Raw genomic sequence first — 15000 nt, 5'->3', positions numbered from 1 at the left:
ATTTTGAGCCTACGCTCTTTAGGCTACTTCCTAGAAAGAACTCTAGTCTTCCTGTATGACGCTACTGTTTCAGACGTCTCTCCCTCGCTGCTGGAGACATTTTATTTTTTGCACCACGATGAAGATGTGTTTAAGTGTTGTGTCTCTGCTGTGAAATGTCCCTTGCGGCGTGGAGCGAGGAGAGATGGCTATATTCACGGGAGGTACTTCCTTATAACAGGCTAATGGGGATGTGCTGCTGGATGTGGTCGCATTTTCACGACTGGATTGACGATAATGGGGTCGCATTTTCAATAGATTTAGAATGGGTCGCACATTTTCGGATTTTTTGGGGTAAGACAGTTCTTCCTATTTTACTGTTAGCAAACTTACCAGAGTGTTTGCACTGTAGGTGGAAAGTAAAGTGTTCTTCACTCAGTTTAAAAAATAGTTCAATTCATGAAAACAGAAAGTGACTAAATTGGGATCGCGAAAATTACATATTTGCCCAAAAGTGACTAAGATGGGGTCTATAATTGGTCACAGAATAGACTATAACGGGGTAGAGGCCAGCGGCACATACCCAGCAAAAATTTACCCCCCACAAAAAGTAACCCCCCCCCCCCCCCCCGGGATTCGCAGGCTACATAAACATTAATCTGCAGACCCGATCTGGCGAGCTTGAACAAGCGAAATGAGCTTGTAGCTCCCTGCAGACACGCGCGCAAATTTCTTCTTAGCAGCTTTACATCTTCCATTCTCACCGAATAGTTTCTGATTCAAATTCTGCGCGCCCGTATGTAGTATTAGCGTATGTTGTAACCAACTTTTCATGGGCAATTTTATCTGAGGAGTGCCGCACATGCCGTGGGGTACAAACTAACTAGTAGGCTGATTTAGCAACAGAACGAGAACGTCAGTTGACGACTGCGCGCGCAAATCAAACAACTGGTTTGGCCAATGGCAGAGCAGCAAATTGGGCACCGGAAGTCGAGATTAGTCCTCTCCCCGCGCTTTCCTGACGTCAAATGACGTTCTCGTTCTGTTGCTAAATCAGCCTTGTAATAAATTGCCAAGTCGGATCTTACGTTGATATCAGATCATCTAGATTAGAACGCTCTAGTCCTTCTAATGACCACTGCCGATAGGCGTGTTTGCATATCAACTGGAAAACTTCAATCTATGTATATTTGGATTTCCTTTACAGATCACAGAAGGCTGGCGCTTGTCTGTTGCCAAACACCTGTTTGGGTCTCGCAGCCAAACTCTTCGCGCAGTTTGAGACAATCCGAGTTGGAATCTCTTGGAAACAGGTTTCCCGGTACCCTTCACCCGATGAGAATTTCAATATGGTTTGGGTGTTTTGCATGCTGTTAGCCGAGTGTGCACTTTTTGGCACTATCACTTGGTGAGTGGGGCGTAAATGTGAAGCAAGACACAAATGATTACCGACGTAAACTTCCGTTTGATAAGCCCTGGACTTTATACATCTTCGTAAGGGTTTTAAGGGGGGGGGGGGGGGGGGGGGTCATAGGTAGAGGGGTTTAAATTCGTGAAGAGGAAGCTTAGTAGTGTAGTAAATATAACGAACCACATAGAGATCAAACCAAAGTGGGGGGTGGGGGGGCGGGGCGGCAACGAGGAGGCTTATAACCGAAATAAAGAAACAAGCTATAGCAGTGCTGAGTAAAATTCGTTCTGCATTTATTGGTTTTTAATTAAGCTTCTAAACTTCATAAAAAAATTCAAACTTCATTTCAATACAAGCTAGAAGGGGGCTTCTTATGAGATGTACTCTATCATTCACAGTTACGTGGGCTCTTGAATGGAGGGGGTGGGGGTGGGGGTGGACTTATGAGTAACTTTATAAGCGGCAGTTTGCGGTAGTCGGTGAGTGTACGGTCTAAATGGCTAGAACACAAAAGGGAAAGAAATTCACTCACATCGACATCACCTTTTTTCACTAGGTATGTTGAGGTGGTATTTCCTGGGGAGTATGGAATTCCTAAACCATTCTACTTCCCATGTTTGCCGTCGTATTGGTGTGGTGTTAACAGCCCGAAGGTAAACGTTATAAATTGGCAATTATAAAGTTTCTAAGTAGGAAGGATTAATGATGAAAATAATTATGCTTATGTTTGTTTGTTTTAGTTGAAGTTACCGTGCGACGATGAGGTATGTCCAAACGAGAAATGAATTTCATGATCATACTTTCTGTCCCTCTGCCAGGCGCGGTTACGAAACCGGTCAAGTGGCTGTTGATGACTACTACAATGTCTGTGCAAACATCAATCAGCACCATCAACAGCATAGACTACTAACAGTCCGTATTTTCGCCTTTGTTAAGAGCGTGCGCGTGATATGTCAAAGGAAAGGCCTGGAGTCAGGGTAAAAACGGAGAGTGAGACTAAGGAGAGACGTGAAAGAGAGACCCGTGTTTCTTCTCTCGCCACACACGTGTGAGGCCCATGCGCTTCGCGCGAAACTATCACTCGGGCACTTCGCAACTTGCAAAACCGATTTAAAGAAAAAACCCGAGTGTTTTTCAGTCTACTAACAGCCTTATTAACTTCACTCACCCAGATAATTATATCCAGACTTACGCCCCACTTATATGGAGAGAAATTGTCCTGGGGAAGAGGAACACCATCCCAGCCTAGTTAACTTTAGCAAGCGGTTACTGGAGAAAGAAAGTTGACCGTTATCCGAGCCAAGAGCTGACAACGGCGCTCCCGCCTTGACCGAGTTGACCCGGCTTGGCGAGCCAGAATGTTTATATGGAGAAAAGTTGGCCCAGTTGCGATGGTGACACTGCCGTCAAATAAGGGTGACTCGGAAAAGCGTGTGAACCCTGCCGTCAAATAAGGGTGACCCGGGAAAGTGTGTGAACCCTGCCGTCAAATAAGGGCGACCCGGGAAAGCGTGTGAACCCTGCCGTCAAATAAGGGTGACCCGGGAAAGCGTGTGACCCTGCTGTCAACTAAGGGTGACTCGGAAAAGCGGGTGTACCCTGCCGTCAAATAAGGGTGACCCGGAAAAGCGCGTGAACCCTGCCGTCCAATAAGGGTGACACGGGAAAGCGTGTGACCCTGCTGTCAAATAAGGGTGACACGGGAAAGCGTGTGACCCTGCTGTCAAATAAGTGTGACCCGGGAAAGCGTGTGAACCCTGCTGTCAAATAAGGGTGACCCGGGAAAGCGTGTGAACCCTGCCGTCAAATAAGGGTGACCCGGGAAAGCGTGTGAACCCTGCCGTCAAATAAGGGTGACCCGGGAAAGCGTGTGAACCCTGCCGTCAACTAAGGGTGACTCGGAAAAGCGTGTGTAGCCTGCCGTCAAATAAGGGTGACCCGGGAAAGCGTGTGACCCTGCTGTCAAATAAGGGTGACGCTGGAAAGCGTGTGATTCCTGCTGTCAAATAAGGATGACCCGAGAAAGCGTGTGAACCCTGCTTGCTGAGCCAACTTTTGTTTCTCATGTATACGGTACGGTTCGCCAAGTTTCCTGAGGAAATGTAGGAAACCTTGGCTCGCCCAGGGTAGCTCGGATAGTTGAGTGACTACCCGGGACAAGCTTTTTTCGGATCAGTATACGTTTCTGGGAAACTGCCCACCTACCCCCCCCCCCCCCCCCCCCCCCCCTAAGCCAACACCAACACTTACTTTTCGCTCTTGCTTTTCATGTAGGGCAAAATGCTGATTTAGGGGAGGGGTAGGTGAGTAGTTTCCCAGAAATGTGTTATGATCCTCACCGGGCATTAACCTCTACTTCTAGACTGCAATACATCATCATGTTTATGTCTCGTTAACTTTTAAATCAGCTTAAATTTGCTGAAGAGGTGGAAATGAAATTGGTCGTGAGTAGTGGTGCTGATTCTTCTGATGACGAGGCAGATGGAAAGGCAGATGTTGAAGATGAACCGGACTTACCAGTTGGTGTTGCTATTAAAAGGCTTCGGAAAGTTTTCAAGGTATATGCGTGCATGCTGTTCTTATACTTATTGCCCCATGTTAGGGAATCCGGATTCCGGAATAGGGGAAAATCTGGAATCCTAGACTTTGGAATCAGGAATACAGCTCAAGGTATCCGGAATCCCATCAACGATTGGAATCCGATATTCAAGAATCCGGAATCCAAGAATGTATTAGATTCACTTATATGGAGTGATACTTACACACTTTCCTCCATTTTCGAATGAAGAATGAAAAAGTTGTGTTTGTTGAGGCTCAAGGCTTGTTATGTACTAGACTGCGAGCAGTCTCTCTTTTGTCGTCAAATTTAGTGAGGGGAGTACACGTGTGTGGTCATTTTAGTCTCTCGCCTGTTTCAAAAAAGAGAGACAGCTCGTAGTCTAGTCATGTACATGTACAACCTCGTCCCCAGGGCTTTTCCCTTAAAAAATGGGTTGGGCGGGAAAGGCCCTGGCATCGGCTGGTCACGTGTCCCCTCGTACACCGTAAAATCCTGGGTGTAATAAATTAGCGCTATGTGAAAAGCTAAAATTATGCGTAACTTCACAGCGTTCGATCTTGGGCGGCCTTTTAGATCTCTTGACGATTCACGAAATGTTTTACAAGATTTCCTTTTTGTCACAGATACTGGCTATAGTATTTTTTGCTTTCCTCCGATTTCTATGAAGGGGACAGCGAGTAACATTTATAACAACGTTTATAGAGCGATATAAGTACATATAAATAACAAACAGTCAAGCTATCGTACATGCATAAAGTTTGTACTGGAAAAGTCCGTTTTCGCGACTCTTCTAATATTTTATTTCATTTCTCGCGAAGTAGACCGCCGTATACAGCCTCGTTCTATTTACCTTAACTCTCAGCCATATCATAGCGACACGCGCTGGTTTAGACTTATCTTGTATGACTTGTATTTTTAAAAAATTCATTGACCTCTGCGATCAAACGGCTGGCAGCAAAGAAAGACTTGGATCCATTTAAAATTCACAGAGCTGTAGTTGGTTCCAGTCGATCGGTCAATCTTCCCTTTAATATAAGGAAAATCCCTTGTACTTATCCTCGGAAGAGAAAAGATATAAGAGGTCTTCAAATGTTTCAGATCGGTGACCTGTCATCGTTCCTGGCCGGAGGGCTGACTTGCATCCGGTGCGGAGATTTGTTTGTTTCATGGTCGGGTTGTAGAGAAGACCAGACTCCATAAAGCATTTTGATGAACAATTATATTTCAATTAAGTTCAATTTGTTTAAATTCACTGCAGATCCTGGAGGCAAAGATCCGCATTTTTGTTTGACATTGGACAAAATCACTTTCCGCTTGATCGTACAGTAATTCCACAATCACGATGAATATATGAAGTAGGCATTTGACATATTTTGTACGCGATAACGTAGAGCCGGTACACCCTTTCATAAACTCCTAGCATTTGAATAATGTGCAATTAAGTGGATCTTAAGCTTTTGAATCGCACGCACGCGAAAATGTTAACATAGTTCGCGATGTTATTATTTGCCATTGTTGCTCCGTTCGACTTTTGTCAGCGCAAAACCAGCGGGTTGCATATAAATTAGCTTCTCAGGAATGTTTAGGCTGTACACGTGACTAGCCGATGCCAGGGCCTTTTCCCGCCCCACCCATTTTTTAAGGGAAAAGCCCTGGGGACGAGGTTGGGCATTTTTTAAGGGAAAAGCCCTGGGGACGAGGTTGATGAATTTCCAAGTTAAATTTGTAACCCATTTTAAGAGAAAAATGATTTGATTGTTCTTTTAAACCTAACATTTTTCGATATTTCTGTTCCTAAGGGATCTTCAGGCTCGAAGGTGGCCGTAGATGATCTGTCGCTGAATATTTTCAAAGGTCAAATAACCGCACTTCTAGGACACAACGGTGCAGGAAAAACCACAACGATATCAATGTTAACGGGACTGTTTCCGCCTACCACCGGCTCTGCTGATGTTAATGGCATGAGTATCACTTCAGACATGGATGCCATTCGAGAAAGCCTTGGTTTGTGTCCTCAACATAATGTATTGTTTGACAGGCTGACCGTCAAAGAGCATCTGGATTTCTTTATAAGCTTAAAGGTATGAAAATAGCTTTCACTGAAGTTTTTTTACGTTATACGTTTAAAACAAAGGGAAGCGATCATGAGTCTCGGCGAATTCGCAAGTTGGGAAAATTCGGCGGATTTTTTGGCTTTAATTTATTATCAAAAAGTCATTTGAGAACTTTCATAAACCACCCGAAACAGTATTTCGCCACAATATCAACACATCAAAGTTAGGGGTCAAATGAACTTCGTCCAGCTGCAAATGCCCTTCCAAGTAATTTTTCATAAAACACTACTTCTAATAAAAATTATTGGATCGGCTTTGGGTTGATCTCTTTATCCCCTATATTCCCCTCCCTACCCCCCCCTACCCCCCCGGTAATGTTGTGCACCCATCTTGCTCCAAATGCAACATTGATTAGGGTGGAATGGGAAAGTTGCCAGTTTTGCAAATATCACTTGAAAAGGTACCACCATTGTGGGCTCCCTATATTCGGTATTTGGTAAGTGATAAAACACTATTTCTCGTGTTTTCCGTATTACTGAAATTATTTTGTAAGAATTTTTCCCTCCTGAGTAGTAGTTGGCTTATTTGTAGGGAAAGTTTGGTGTAGAAGCTGTCAATGAAGTAAACGAAATGATCAATGACATTCAGCTGGTGGATAAGAGCAATACTGTGTCATCCAAACTGTCTGGAGGAATGAAAAGAAAGCTAAGGTATAATAACAAAGTCTTAAAATGTTGTTTATAGTAATTACGCCTTGACAAAACAGTTTTTACGTTTAGCAGGGTGGCCGAGTGGGCAGCGCGTCGGACTCGCATATCGGCGGTCCCGGGTCCGTGTCCCGCGCTGGCCATGACCTGCTAGATTTAATTTGTTCTCTGTTATCCTGAGCTCAAAACCTCGGCCACACTTACGCGCAGTGTCTGTATACTACAGTGAGGAACAAAAGTGTTGAGACAATCTCATAAAATTGCCCCCTTTTGCATAGTGGACATATATATCCCCTCGGCTCCCCCTGTGTACCCCCACCCCCACCCTGAAATGTTTTTTTTACTACAAACAACATTGATTCGGGGGTGGAAGGATTTGCGGCCTTTAAACAGAATTGAATTATAAATGAAATTGTTGATAAAAGGGCGCCTTTTAGACAAGTGTGTCAACTACCTCTGTCACTGATTGTAGCTAGATAAGCCAAGTGCCCTATCCACCATAAACAAACCTTTAATTTTCTTAATCTTTAAAACTTGCCACTGCCTCATATGTAAACTACATATTTTCGTATTCTTTTATCACATCCGTCATGACTTCCTTATTTTCTAAGCAATGTATCCGCGAGTCCCCCATAGATTGTACTTTGTTTGATATTATTATTTACAGTTGCGCTATTGCCCTTATTGGAGGATCAGAAACTGTTTTCTTGGATGAGCCCACCTCGGGAATGGACCCCTACGCCAGACGAGGCACCTGGGATTTGCTACTGAAACACAAAGCAGGACGAACCATCATTTTGACCACTCACTTCATGTAAGTGTTGCCCTCGTATACATCGGTGCATGTAAGGTGCGTTGCCAAAAAACACAGTGATCTTAAGAACATTATTTGGTTCGGATCTTGAAATTCCGGTCTTAAGGTGCTTATTGCCAACATCACAAAAAAAGAAGAAACTTCCCTCACTTTGAGTGATTTTGGATGTACTTTTCAAAACACGAGCAGAAGTGTATCATCAGGTTTAAAAACTCGAGGCTTCGCCTCCTCATAAAACACGACTGCGAATTTTTTGAACGGCTTCAAAATCTCTGATAAAGATTAACTCATTCTTACACTAATAGTTAGATTTAGGGTTACTTTGGTCTAAAAAATTGGACGTAACAGTTAGCCATGTCTTTATCAGGTATAAACACTCACTAAACATTAATTTCATTTGTGTTTTCTTTATGAATTATTAATGAGTTTTTGAAGCTGGAAGCGAAACAGTTATTGAATTCATACAAAAAAATCGGAAATGAATAAACCATCCGACGGTCGTCTTTCTGTGAACTTAAGCATGTTTCCATAACAATGCAGATGGGCGAAAAGATCAATTGCGATCTACCGATTTATTTTATTTTATTCTTTTTTTTTTGCAGGGATGAAGCAGACTTGCTTGGAGATCGAATCGCTATTATGGCTGATGGACAGTTACGTTGTTGTGGAAGTTCTTTGTTTCTCAAAAGCCGGTTAGATGTATCATTTTTAATTACTTGTAATGTAACGCTAAAATATTATCACCAGTGTTGTATCTTCATTTAATTGAGTGCATTTATGTTATAACTAGCTTTCACTGGTGTTTTTTTTTGTCTTTAGATATGGCGTGGGGTATCACTTGACTTTGGTCAAAAGAGAAAGCTGTGATCAAGATGTCATCTCCAACCTGGTGAAAAGCCACGTGCCAAAAGCGGAAATTATCAGTGCGGTCGGTACAGAAATCCAGTTTGTTCTGCCCAGTGAAAGCTCACAGAATTTTGAGGCGCTTTTCTCGGGGTTAGAAAGTGAGTAATTTTTCACCTAGTCAGATATGTTATAATTTAAGACGCACTCTTTTAGCTCTCTGGTATGTTTAAAATACCTCCCCGCTGCCTCATTGAATTTAAAAGTGAATATTTGCTACGTTCACTTAAGATTTTCAATTTGTTTCAACGTTGGATGGTCAAGCCTTGGAAAACAACCGACACTGATTTCTCCGCGAAATGACGTCCTGGAAAAGAGCGCAGGAATTCCATAATGATGACGCGTCACTGTGGGTGGTGCTTCTGATTGGTTGTGCCGCGTGGAAAATTTGCTTCAACCAATCAGAAGCACTACCCACATCTAGGTAGTGACGCGTCATCATTATGGAATTTATACGCTCGTTTCTTAGACGTCATTTCTCGGGGAAACCAGTGGTGGTGTCACGAAATGTCGGCTGTTTTCTCAAGCCATGGATGGTCCAATCATATATTATCCAAAGCTTCGGATCAGTATTGGGCTACATGTACGACTTATAATCGGTCGGTATGACGCCCAGTGATGTACTCGAATGGACTAATAGGCAGACTTTGTCTCCAGATAATTTAGAACAATATGGAGTAACAAGCTTCGGCGTCTCAGTGACAACATTAGAGGAGGTGTTCATGAAAGTTGGGGAAGGTGCTGAGAAAACACTACATGACCAGTAAGTATTGTATATCTTAGAAAAGCCTAGAATTTGTAAAAATCGTAAATCGTTTTCTCATGTCTACTGTATTTCTGCATCGATGACAAAGCAATGGCGGGGATATTTGTGTTATCCTGTAGGAGTTGCACTCCATATCTTGGATAAAAACAAAAATAAACTAAAACAGCTGCTGTTCACATGAGTGAAAATGTTCTATACGTGTTGTTTTCGCACGACAGTAAAACGTAAGTTACCCTTGAAGCCCTTGTCAACATTTTTGTGGTAGTTCTTCACAGTAATATAACCAATTTGTACAAAACCACTCTAGCTTTGCTCTGATCACCCAAAATACGAGTTCGCACAAAGACACCTTATAGTATTCTATGTCTCCTTTTTTAGAGTTGTCGATCAAAAACATCGTGGTGAACAAGTATCTGGTGAAGCAAGCCAAATTCTTATACCTGAGGCTGAAGCAAGCTCAGTCGGAGGTAGGTTTGAACAGTTTCCGTCAGTCATAATCGAAAGTTGAAGTTACACTTGCACTGGACAAGTTTTCCAACTCACTGGAAGTCTTTTCGCCTGATTTCAGTCGAAACGCATGACTTATGGCTGAGAGTGATTCTTCGAATTCCATTTTTGCGTTCTGAAATTGTCGTGCTCTTGCAAGGCTCTTGCTGTTTGTTGATAACTCGAATCAGTAGAAACCAACTAGCATACTATTATGAATTCTGCACTCTGATTGGCTAACGTACTCAGTTCTATCCAGTTCTATCTATAGGCCATTTGCATGATGGCGTCATTTTACTACTACGACCAGAATCCTTTTCGTTTTTCTTTTCATATTTAAATTTGGTAATCCCAGCGAGATTTAAATGACAGAAGCCGTAATTTGCACAAGAAAGGAAAACCCTGATGGATTCTGGTCGTAGTAGTAAATGATGTCATCATGCAAATGGCCCATTTCGTGAAAGAAATTGAGAAGCCATCCGTCGCTATGAACAAAAATAAGACAATGGCAACTTCTTTGGCAAATTGTTTTTAGGATTTTCTGACGAAAAAGTAGTCAAATTGAAAAATGATGCCCCTCCATAAAATACGGAATTAACATTTTAAATGGAAAGAAATACAAATTTAGTTGTTTATTTATGACAATCAATCAATCAATCAGTCAGTCAGTCATTTATTTTAACACGTTACACCGAGGAGGTAAAAAACTCGTTCAAAATACGAACGCCGGCGTATAAATGAAATCTATAATAATTACAGCTATAAAATAATATTATTCTATTTTAAAAACAACTCAATAAATATATGGCAATAAAGACATAAAATATAAAAAGCTAAAACCTACTAAAAACTATATACAAAAACGTGAAAGGAAAACTACAAGACACGTTCTAAAAAACTACAATCTTGCAATTTACTTTTGAAGTCATTTGCATCCCTCGAAAGACGTCATACCTGAGAGGGCGAACTGTTCCATAACTTAGTTGATAAATAAGTCAAAGCTTTCCTTTCAAATTTTGGTTGATTAAAATTAGTTAATTCCAAATTCGAGCCCTCGCCTCATAGCCCATACGGTGCATGCCATTTTTTAAAACTTAAGGTTTCCAATATAAGTAGGTCCCGTACCACTTAAGCATTTGAAAAGAAGTATTAACGCTTGATGTAAGCGCCAACAATATAAAGGTTTCTTGCTAGCTGTGGTGAGCAGCTCATCATATGACATTGACTTGTTGGTCCGATTAATGTTCTCAAAATGTAACAGTTGCCATCTTCGAGACGATTGCGTCGACCTTTGCCTATGCCTACAAACAAACGACCCTTTCGGGAATACAATTCAAAGGCTTGTTTTCATGTATTTTCATCAAACCTTGGTATATGCCAGTATGCTAGTTCGCTCATACTAAACTGAATCAGTTAGAATACTTCTCCTCTTATCAAAGGGCGCAACTCAGCGCTACACGCCTCGCTGACTATTAAGTCGTAGAAATTCGAACGCGTAGGTCCTCTCGGCTAGTCATTCACGTCCTGCAAAACCCGCCATCCTGGAGAGCAAGATACGCACTGGGAGAAAACAAACTGAAAAAAAAAAGGAAACCGTTTTACAGCAAGGAACCCAAAAGTGTGACCTCCTTTAATAGTCCAGTTTCGAATTAAAAATTACCGCTGAATATAAACATTAATGACACATTCATACAGGGTTAGCCTCGACGTAAAGTAAAATATTCAGAAATTCTAGCAAGTAAGTGTTTGAAATTTGAATACACACAATAGACAGAGTGATAAACAGGTCTTTCTCTCGTTGAAAATTGTGAGTATATTACTTCAGATTGAGGCTAAGGCTGTAAAAAGTGCGTCTTCACTTCTTTAATTCAGCGGTTATAGCGAACTCGAAAATGGACTATTCACTGACATTCTTTCATGCAGACATCAACCAATCAGAAGCCGAGGACAGTTTCCAGCTGGCTTCTGATTGGATTAAATCTGTATACGAGAGAATGTGAATAAATCAAAAGCGATTACAGGTTTCGGCTCCTTACTGTTAATGATGTGAGCTCTTTGAGTTTTCTGTCCCAGTGGGTCCTGCGGTTTTGTACCACGTGAATAACTAGCTGCACTGAAAGGGCCTATTGTTAATTAATCAGGAAACGAAGACTAAAGGACACTTTTCAATAGAGCATTGAACTTGATATGTGTAATTTTCTTGACAGAATTTAACACTGGATTAAGCCTGAAATGGCAGCAATACAAGGCAATGCTGTTAAAACGTTTTCTGAATGCTAGACGAGAGAAGAAACTGGTTTTAACCCAGCTGATACTACCTCTGTTGATGGTTTGCTTGACATTACTGCTTATAAAGACTCTTCAGGAACCAATGCAGAATGAACCTCCACGCATACTGAACTTATCCAAGTTGAGCATCAAAGGGGTTCCCAACATTGGCTTCTACGCTGACTTCCGTCCTAGCGTTGATCCTAACAAAAAGAAGGCACTTTTTGACGTGAGTTGGAGGTTCCCGCGTTCTTTAATAGAGCGCTTTAGATTCAAGGATGATGACGACTACGAGTACGAGATTTGGCTTAAAGTTTTCGCACATTCTCAAAATATAGACTCCCCGGAAAGTTTCATTTTACCATTTTTCACTAGAAAAGTTAGCACTGTTACCTTTGGTGAAGGAGGTTACACCCTCTCCCGATCGCAAAGTGATAAAACTTGTAACATTTGATAACTTGTTTCCGCCACTTCGACATTGTCGCTAAAACTCGTGGTAGGGTGAAGACGGCTACCACGTTTTCCCGCCAAAATGAGGCTGGTTCACGCGCGCGCACTACTAAGTATTGAGGAAATCTCGTACTCGTTGTCGTACTTGTCTTGGAATCTATTATTAAAAGCTCTCTATATTTTATTTTTGAGCTGTGTTCACACTATACCGGAAGGCTTTTGCGCTGACACGAAAACCATACCGGATAGGGCTTCTGTTCCCGCTTACGAACAGTGATTTCGGCGCCATTTCTGTAGGGACTTTTAGATCCAACGACGCGACAGCAACGAGAACGTCGCTTAAAAAGTGAATTTGAGTTCTTACAGTCTTTATAGCGATTATTCCTACCCACTTACTTTGTCAAATGTAGGCGAACCCTCCTGAAGGTGAATTTCAAATGACCACATTCAAGCTCAGAAAGAGAAATAAAATTTCATCGTTGCTTCTTTACGTCCCCCATAAAACGTGAATTTAGGCATTTTCACGTCGTAATCGTGCAAAAACGGGAAAGAAATGTACAAAAAAGTGTGATGCACGTGCAAAGTTGTTGTTTTGCTTATTAAACCTATTGTTTTTGTGACGTTCTCATCGCCGTTCGCGTCGTTGGATCTTAAAGTCCCTAGTGCGAAGCAGCGCCGCGCCGATTTCGAAAGGGGAGCGTCACATATGGGATAGGTTCTGTTCCATACTTTGATGTAATGTGAACAGGACTGGAACCCACTGAGTCAGAAGTAAATAGTTAGGATAGGATTAGGAAAGAGGACTGGATTTTAGTGCATCAAACTCTCTCGGCCATCCGATGCGGTACGATGTTCGATGTGTGTGAATGACTTGTTCTAGTTCCAGACCGCTGCTGTTCACACTGTACCGTCTTCTTGTCCCGAAGAGGTATCTGGTTTAGTGTGAACATAACCTTAACCATGGATGCCTAGCGGTCCGTTGTATTATAGAGTCTAACATAAGTTTGATAGGTTATCCTACTTTTTTGACGTGAGTTGGATATTTCCTCGTTCCTTAACGTCTTTTTCAGGTACTAAATGAACCAAAGAAATATTGACTACTTGTGAAATGAAACAATCAGGAGATATTTGCATCAAAATTTTAATGAATAATACTTATTATCATTCGTTGTACAAATAATGGTCTGCTCATGCGCAGTGTCATCCAGATCAATTATTTGCCAAAGGCGAAGGCAAGTAATTGATCTGCTCGCCCAGATAAATCACGATATTTTGCTCAACCTGGTCCAGTAATTGTTAATTAGTCTGCATGGGGGAATAACTGTATCAAAAGTTAAATCTGCGGTTAAATAATTCATCAATCCTGTTGTCTTGTCACGTGTTGAGCTGAGGTGTAGCTTGAGATTTTGAATTTAGGGTCCCGGAAATGTCGTTTCCTGCGTTTTCCGCAGGACATTTTCAGTAAATAAAATACAAAGGAAAATGAAACAGTTGTTTATTTTACCTATCTCTAGCATTATGGAATAATACTGAAAATGATAAAGGATATACTAACAGAAAGACACAATATAATGCGAAAAATTAAACAGTGTTCCAATTATAATGATAAAAATGTTTTCAGGAAAAAAATTAAAAATACATATTTCTTTCCAGATAACAGCTTTACGCACGGTTGTGTGTGCTTATATGGGCGTTACGCTCCTGTTGAGGTTTACAAAGGCGCGCATGTGACTTAAGTAATACCTTTTCATTTGTCAGAAAGATCTGTTGTATAATAGAGGCTAACATAACTCTGTTAAATTTGTTATTTTCAGGTGGCTTCTAAACACTTAAAGGACGTAAAAGTAACCTTGAAAGACATTGAATCGGATCTTCAAAAAATACAGAGTGGCAACCAAGGAAACAGTATATTGGTGGAGGGGAAAAAGTTTCAGTATAAGGACGATAAAAAGGACGTATGCTGTAATTATGAATTTCTGGTCCTGAATGCCAAGTGCAAGAAAGCTGTAAGTTGCTGCCAATCCTCTGTTTGCAACTACTTGATGACAAGGCAAACGTGTTGCGAGTGGTTAGCAAAACTATAAAGACCTTTAGTTTCGAGGTCGAGGTCGTTCAAAAAAAAAATCAGACATCCCGGAAAGCTTCATCATACTTTTTTCACCAGAGAAGCACGGTTATTATTATAAAATGAGGTTAACCCTAACTTGATCGCAAAATGATTAAACTTCTAATATTTGATAACAAGTTTTCGCCACTACGACATTCTCGCTAAAACCCGTAGTAGAATGACGCTGGCTATCACATTTTCCCGCCAAAATAAAGCTGGCTCACGTGTGCGCACTACTTAGTATTGAGCAAATCTTGCTCTCGTAGTGAGTCGTCCCTGAAGGTCCTGATACATTTTTTTGTAGAGTTTGTATGAAAAAAGTCTCGCTCCAAGCAAAGGGAAACACTTAAATTTGTTTTTGTCAGCAAACATGACCTTCACACGTCTGCTGGAATCCAAAAATTCCTAAATAGAAAACTGCAATTGCACTTTTCTTCATTTGAATTTTCAATAGAAGGTTCTAGGTTTCTTTGATTCTAGTTTCCTTAGGTGTGA

General features: G+C 41.4%; 1 protein-coding gene across 1 annotated transcript in view; it reads left to right on the top strand.

Moving 5' to 3' along the window:
• Nucleotides 1-15000, top strand: part of LOC140924055 (phospholipid-transporting ATPase ABCA3-like) — a 45895-nt gene that overhangs the window by 10825 nt on the left and 20070 nt on the right. The window contains exons 8-19 of the mRNA XM_073374055.1: nt 1187-1387; nt 1947-2043; nt 3799-3948; nt 5750-6031; nt 6596-6714; nt 7379-7525; nt 8128-8217; nt 8345-8529; nt 9086-9191; nt 9573-9661; nt 11888-12177; nt 14213-14404. Of these exons, the coding sequence (XP_073230156.1) occupies nt 1187-1387; nt 1947-2043; nt 3799-3948; nt 5750-6031; nt 6596-6714; nt 7379-7525; nt 8128-8217; nt 8345-8529; nt 9086-9191; nt 9573-9661; nt 11888-12177; nt 14213-14404 (1948 nt within the window). The remainder of the gene's footprint in view (nt 1-1186; nt 1388-1946; nt 2044-3798; nt 3949-5749; nt 6032-6595; nt 6715-7378; nt 7526-8127; nt 8218-8344; nt 8530-9085; nt 9192-9572; nt 9662-11887; nt 12178-14212; nt 14405-15000) is intronic.

Source organism: Porites lutea, chromosome 14 (assembly GCF_958299795.1).
Source record: "Porites lutea chromosome 14, jaPorLute2.1, whole genome shotgun sequence".
Taxonomy (NCBI): domain Eukaryota; kingdom Metazoa; phylum Cnidaria; class Anthozoa; order Scleractinia; family Poritidae; genus Porites; species Porites lutea.
Note: the sequence above shows the minus strand (reverse complement) of the source record. Positions and strands in the feature narration are given on the sequence as shown.